This window comes from Hippocampus bargibanti, linkage group LG09 (assembly GCF_051943395.1).
Source record: "Hippocampus bargibanti isolate YZ-2025 linkage group LG09, ASM5194339v1, whole genome shotgun sequence".
Classification (NCBI taxonomy): Eukaryota; Metazoa; Chordata; class Actinopteri; order Syngnathiformes; family Syngnathidae; genus Hippocampus; species Hippocampus bargibanti.
In genome coordinates, this window is record NC_142742.1 from 15888099 (window position 1) to 15895459 (window position 7361).

At 43.2% G+C, this 7361-nt stretch overlaps 1 protein-coding gene across 1 annotated transcript; it reads right to left on the reverse strand.

Annotated features, from left to right (window-relative positions):
- Positions 1-2258: 2258 nt before the first annotated feature.
- LOC148893792 (tubulin beta chain-like) lies at positions 2259-5734 on the reverse strand. The gene is made up of 5 exons (XM_089004175.1): positions 5559-5734; positions 4539-4647; positions 4339-4449; positions 3135-3379; positions 2259-3068 (listed from the first exon to the last, which is right to left on the reverse strand). Exons 1-5 carry the CDS (start codon positions 5613-5615, stop codon positions 2259-2261), a joined length of 1332 nt encoding a protein of 443 aa, XP_088860301.1. The 5' UTR covers positions 5616-5734.
- Between the last annotated feature and the right edge of the window lie 1627 nt (positions 5735-7361).

Below are 7361 nucleotides of genomic sequence, written 5' to 3' on the forward strand. Positions count from 1 at the left end.
CAATGCTGCCACCGATTGGTACTATTGTCACAGGAAACCAGCAAAAGTAATCCTCAATCGTATTTTTTTTTTACTGCTGGGTACGGTCGGATTGATAAAAGCATAATTTGCGCATGCGTGGTGAGCTGTCTGCATTTCCGCTTGTGTTCGCGGTTTTATCATTTGAAATAATGTATGGCGTACCGCAACTTTTATACGGGAATTATAATTGTAATTTATAAGAGCAGCTATTAGCCAAGGTTGACAGGCATGCCGATTGAAGATGCGTGTTGGGTGTTTGTGTCAGCCGTCAGCTCATTGTCGTCTCTGTGAACCATTTTATTTCAAATGACCAGCGAATGTACTAGTGGGTGATGACGCAGAACTCCCGTCTCGCGAGTCACAATAATACACTGGCCTGTGTCCCCTCATGGCTACATTGGGCCCCCACAGGGAATCTTCAGAGGTCCACAAATCGCACTTCACAAATTGTTTCACATTTACTCAGCACACGCCTCAGAGCCTCAGCAGTTGGGGCACATTACTATCTTTCACAACAGGACTTTCTAAAATAACCGAAATAATTTGCTAAGTGATTTACCTATAATTGATCTTGCTGTGACAATACATTGTTAGTTATAGAGGTTGTGGGGTGAGCTGGAGCTGATCTCACCTTTCATCAGGCAGGTGAGGTACAACCTGAACGTGTTGCCAGCCAATTACAGGGGAGAGACACAATTCACACACCTATGCATTTCCCATAGCACAGGGAACACTCAAAACCCGCATAGGAAGACCAGCCGGGATTGAACCTTCCAGCTTTGTACTGAGGCTTATGTGCTAAGCCAGGGGTGTCGGCTGATGTACAAGGCAACAGACAGTGGAACGGATTTCTACCAGAGTTTGCTGGTGTATCGCACAACGCCGCTCGAGTGTGGTATGTCCCCGGCCCAGCTACTCATGGGACGCGTGCTGAGATCCAACTTACCCATCCCGGAAAACCTGCTAAAGACAAAGGAAGGGGAGAAAGTGAGGAAGATGAAAGAACAACAGAAACAAAAAGAAAAGTTCTACCATGACAGAGGAACACGGAACCTACCTGAACTACACACCGGTGACCAAGTCCGGTACAAAGACAAAACAGACACATGGTCACAGAAAGGGACTGCTCTGCGTCAGGTCCAACCAAGGTCATACAACATTCAGACAGAGGAAGGTGCTGTTTTAAGAAGAAACCGCCGAGATCTTCTCAAAGAACCAACCATAGCAAGTCAACGAACAGAGACTGTAACAGAGACTGTTGTAACACCTCTAAATCCAGGACATGCTATCCGAAAATCCTCAAGGAAAGTGAAACCACCTGAGAGACTGATTGAAACCATTTAACATGTTTTTCTAAGTCATTTAACATGTTTTTCTAAGTGGTGATCATGGTGAAAAAAAATGATGTGAATGTTTCATTTATTGTTGCAAAAGTTAGCAATACTTTATTCAAGTTTAAGTTTGCTAATTACTGACATAATTAAATTAATTACATTTGTTAAAAGTAAAGAATTCAATTAAGAAAGGGAGATGTAATGATATGAGCAAATTGTATTTGCATGTTCTACTAGTGATGCCTGGCTTTAGATCAAAGGAGCATGCGCGCTGCTGCAAGTCAGTTTGATGAGAGCCTACGAGAGCCACACATGTCAATTGCCTTCTCCCTCCAACCAACACAGCCGTCCTAATAAAGAACCTCAACTCTATCTAGAAGTTGTATCATTTACCGAACCCGCTTACACAAAGCAACACATCCGCGGGCCACATTGTAGTTATGGTTTCCTCTCGAGGGCAGTTATGAATTTGGGGAACCCATTAGAATGTTTAAATCCCTTCAAATATTACATATAGAGCACACAACAAATTAATGAACAACTCGTTTTCAAATCTGAAGTCAAGAATAATGATTTTATTGTGGTTGACATCCAAAAATATGAAATTTTGGCTCGGATTTTAGCAATCATCATGGAATTTAACAAGTTGATTTGCTTTCGCGGGCCGAAAAAAATGATGTGGCGGGCCGGATTTGGCCCGCGGGCCTTGACTTTCGGGAGACTGACATCAATTAAAAAATGGTGGTTTAAGGATAACACTGAAAATGAAGACTGAAGCAACAATGACATGGTTTAACATTTTTTTTATTCAAAGGATAACAAAATATCCACGGTTACACTGCACACCAGCCAATTCTGGTTCTTTCATTTGTCAATGGATACACTGGCAATTATCTTCAAGCTTTAGTCTTCATCTTGCTCCTCCTCCCCTTCCCCTTCATCCTCAGCAGTAGCGTCCTGGTACTGCTGGTACTCAGACACCAAATCATTCATGTTGCTCTCAGCTTCAGTGAACTCCATCTCATCCATCCCCTCACCCGTGTACCAGTGCAGAAAGGCCTTACGGCGCAGCATGGCTGTGAACTGCTCAGAGATACGCTTGAACATCTCCTGGATGGCTGTGGTGTTGCCTATGAAGGTGACAGCCATCTTGAGACCTTTGGGAGGAATGTCACAGACAGCCGTTTTGACATTGTTGGGGATCCATTCGACAAAGTAGCTGCTGTTCTTGTTCTGGACGTTGAGCATCTGCTCATCCACTTCCTTCATAGACATTCTCCCACGGAAGACAGTAGCGACTGTTAGGTAGCGGCCTTGACGCGGATCACACGCCGCCATCATATTCTTAGCATCGAACGCTTGCTGGGTGAGCTCGGGTACAGTGAGTGCTCGGTACTGTTGGCTCCCTCTGCTGGTCAGCGGAGCAAAGCCTGGCATGAAGAAATGTAATCGAGGGAAAGGTACCATGTTGACAGCCAGTTTACGGAGGTCAGCGTTAAGCTGGCCTGGGAAGCGCAGACAGGTAGTGACGCCGCTCATGGTGGAGGATACTAGGTGGTTGAGGTCTCCGTATGTGGGCGTGGTCAGTTTCAGCGTGCGGAAGCAGATGTCGTAGAGAGCTTCATTGTCAATGCAGTAGGTTTCATCTGTGTTCTCAACAAGCTGGTGGATGGAGAGCGTGGCGTTGTAGGGTTCAACCACAGTGTCTGACACCTGATGGAGACAAAAGTGCATATTTAGAATCATTGGCCATAACTTTATATTACTGGGGCGGCTTACTTTGGGGGAGGGCACCACACTAAATGTATTCATGATCCTGTCGGGGTACTCTTCACGAATTTTGCTGATGAGCAGGGTTCCCATGCCCGATCCAGTCCCACCTCCGAGAGCATGTGTAAGCTGGTACCCTTGCAGGCAGTCACAGTTCTCTGATTCTTTGCGTACCACATCCAAAACCGAGTCCACCACTTCAGCTCCCTCAGTGTAGTGACCTTTTGCCCAGTTGTTCCCAGCACCGCTCTGACCTATGGAGGAAAGAGACTTTTGTCACTTTAACAGTCCTCATCATCCATTTTCTAGTTACTGCTTATCCTGTTCAGTGTTGCGGGGAGTAGCAGCCTGGCCCAGTTGACTTTGGGAGCAGTTGACTACGTTCACTCACTCACATTGTCAATGAGTGGACACGGAAGTCAGGTAAATGACCTACACTCAAATCAGGTGAATGACCCACACTGGAAAAAAAAATGTTCATTTCACTGAATTGTATTTCATTGGAGGCAGATGATTTTAAATAATGCAACCACTTGATAAAATCAAACGGAGAAAATTAAAAACAAAATGTTCAGATTATGTACGACTAGTTCACATTTCACATGCTTGGAACACCATCCTTTTATCAAATCTAACTGGGGCCACTCTTGCATGCGGTGATATATCGAATATATGGTTGAAATGATGCGCTGACATTTTTGCACATCAGCATCTGATCGATGAGAAGGTTTCTTCAGCCGTCATCTGTGCAAAAGTGAAGGTTTCGGACGTTTCGCTTCCTATCCAAGAGGCTTCGTCAGCGAACTAAAGTCTGACTGGTCGTATCGGCCCCATTTATATATCGGATACGAACATGGGAGAGCACATGGTAATAAAGCAGGTCCATTCAACATTTCTGAGGTTCGGGGTTTGACTCTTGGACTACATTTTTCCGACCACATTCCAAAATCATAAATGTTCAGTTCATTAAACAAATTATATATCGGATATATAAATGGGGCCGATACGACCAGTCAGACTTTAGTTCGCTGACGAAGCCTCTTTGATAGGAGGCGAAACGTCCGAAACCTTCACTTTTGTACAGATGACGGCTGAAGAAACCTTCTCATCGATGGACCACTCCTGTACGACTGAGAGCTTACACAGACGTATCAGCATCTGATGTTTCACCATTCTAGTCTAGTGATACAGAAGATAATTTAAAATCACTCACCAAACACAAAATTGTCAGGTCTGAATATTTGTCCAAAGGGCCCGGATCTCACAGAGTCCATGGTACCTGGTTCCAAGTCCACAAGAACCGCTCGTGGTACATATTTACCTCCTACGAGGAAAAGAATAACAATGGTATGATATTGATGACCCAGTGGGAAAATTCTGGTCCGAACGTATTAAACAATCACTTGTCAGGACCTGTTGCCTCATTATAATAAACGTTGATCCTGTCCAGCTGCAGGTCACTGTCTCCATTGTACGTCCCTGTCGGGTCAACACCATGTTCATCACTGATCACTTCCCAGAACTGCAAAATCAGTTGAATCACAAGATTAAACCTTTATTGAGAGCAAATTCACAATGTGTCATTGATACTACACCCACAACCTGATTCCAAAGTGAACTTTGTTGCTCTGTAGAGCCAAACATGGCACAACTTTTTTGTAGCTCGAGAATAAACATGTAGGAAAGGAGTTCTTATTTGAATTATCATTAAGATAATTTAAATAAGCATGAAATGATTTGCATACACATACAAGATAGAAATCACACATTAGCGTACAAGTAAGCATGCTGCCCAGCAATACATTAAGACATGGGTATATATTAATTAAACCTAGATGGAGAACATGGGAGAGCACATGGTAATAAAGCAGGTCCATTCAACATTTCTGAGGTTCGGGGTTTGACTCTTGGACTACATTTTTCCAACCATATTCCAAAATCATAAATGTTCAGTTCATTAAACAAATTGCCAAAAAGTGAAAATGTGGGCAAATATTTGTGAAAATGGTGTGTGAAATGAGCTTTCGTCGTAGGGTGTCCGGGCTCTCCCTTAGAGATAAGGTGAGAGGCTCGGTCATCCAGGGGGGGCTCAAGGTCGAGCCACTCCTCCACATCGAGAGGAGCTGGGGAGAGTGAACTCTGGGCTTCCCTACTAAGGCTGCTGCCCCCGCGACCCGACCCCGGATAAGCAGCAGATGGATGGATGGATGGATGGATGGTGGTGTGTGTTGCTGCCACTCTTGATCTACTGTGTACAGTAATTTGTTTTATGTAAGGTTAGCAAATTCAACACGTAAATCAGTAGTCATGGACTTTAGTTGCTTCCTCTCATCCAAGAAAATTTATGACATTTTTAATTAAACCTTTTATTTCTAAACCAGTCCTGCTTATTTTGGTTCATTCTGATAGTTATGCATAATTTCGGATATTTACCTTGGCACCAATCTGGTTACCACACTGGCCAGCCTGGATGTGAACGATTTCCCTCATTGTTGATACAAAAACAATGGATGCAACGTCTTACACTTCAGAAAGTTGACGATCAAATCTTCTAGTGTTTCAGATTTTTTTTTGCCAGACTATGGCAGAACTACCCTATACCCCGAGCAGAGCTGTCGCCACACACGGACCCACTTGACTCTGTCACAGAGGTGCACGGTCACCGCACGCGGGCACGTTTTAGCGTGCACGCGTGTGACGTTTGTACGTCGACGTATTGTAAGAAGGCACTTCGGCGAATTAAAGCTGTGCATTTGCAGTATGTTTTTCTCGCAAGTAATAAATACAGAGGCTCACATATGACAACATTAATCATTACAGCATTCAATTAGTCATCGTACGTAAGGAAACGTTCGTTTTTACAACAACATCAATCACACATCATATATGACGTACTAATGTAGTGAAGCAATGACTACATTTTTAACAGCAATGAAGAATTATATCAGTTGTATTAAATGTAGATATGTGAGTGTGCATTTAAAATATACGATAATACCTACATTTTAGTACATTTTAAAATCAGATTCAAGTCTTCCTGATTTTTTTGCTCTCGTTTTTTCTGTTGCACGAAAGATGCCCATGATGAAAAGAATAAATTAATTATATCCGATGCCAATACTATGTGATATACAGTAGTCTTAGATTTTGAAATGCTGTATTCAAGAATTAAAGGTTAGTTTAGGGGCCAGGTGTTTTTTTTCTGAAACGGCACAATGTTTTTCCACGAACAAGATCAAGCTAAATATGTAAAAATATCTGAAACTCACGAAAAATGTAAATATGTACACGTTAACAACGTTAGCGGACAGACAAAACTCTCTGATAAAACTCTGCAGATGTTTCAATTATATAATAGCATACGTCCTAAAACTGGGGGGGAAAACATGAATTGTGCACAACAGTAGGTGCGCCGGCGCAAAAAAAAAAATACGGCAATTTAATGAGCACAATCGAATTGCTTTTGATACAAAATAAAATTGCTAGATGAAGTATGAATGTTAGAGTGGTCATTTGAATTGTGGTTGCATTTTTGTGCTGTATTAAATGTTCTCACCCAGTTAATAGTTTAACAACGGGCTAAATATTATTCCAAACATTGACGGGTATGCAATTGTCACATTTGGTACATTTGCACACTGCTGAGCTCTACGCGTATGATGCTCACTCAGTTTGACAGTCACCGAAATACCAATTTATGAATTTTAATTTCTAAGAATCGTTGAACGACCGCAACAGTAATTAATATCAGGGTTGATTACTGCTGCGCAAGTTTGTGGAGCAGTGTTACGCTAACGGTATTTATAATATTATGCCATAAATCAACATGTGGGCGGCCCGGTAGTCGAGTGGTTAGCACACCGGCTTCACAGTGCAGAGGTCGCCGGTTCGCGTCCCGGTCCGGCCTCCCTGTGTGGAGTTTGCATGTTCTCCCCGGACCCGCGTGGGTTTTCTCCGGGTCCTCTGGTTTCCTCCCACACTCCAAAAACATGCATGGCAGGCAGATTGACCACACCAAATTGTCCCTAGGTGTGAGTGTGAGAGTGACTGTTGTATGTCTTTGTGTGCCCTGCGATTGGCTGGCAACCAATTCAGGGTGTCCCCCGCCTCGTGCCCGAAGACAGCTGAGATAGGCTCCAGCAACCCCCGCGACCCTAATGAGGAATAAGCGGTACGGAAAATGAGATGAGAGATGAGATGAGAAGTCAACATGTAAATAAAAACAATAATCGTTGT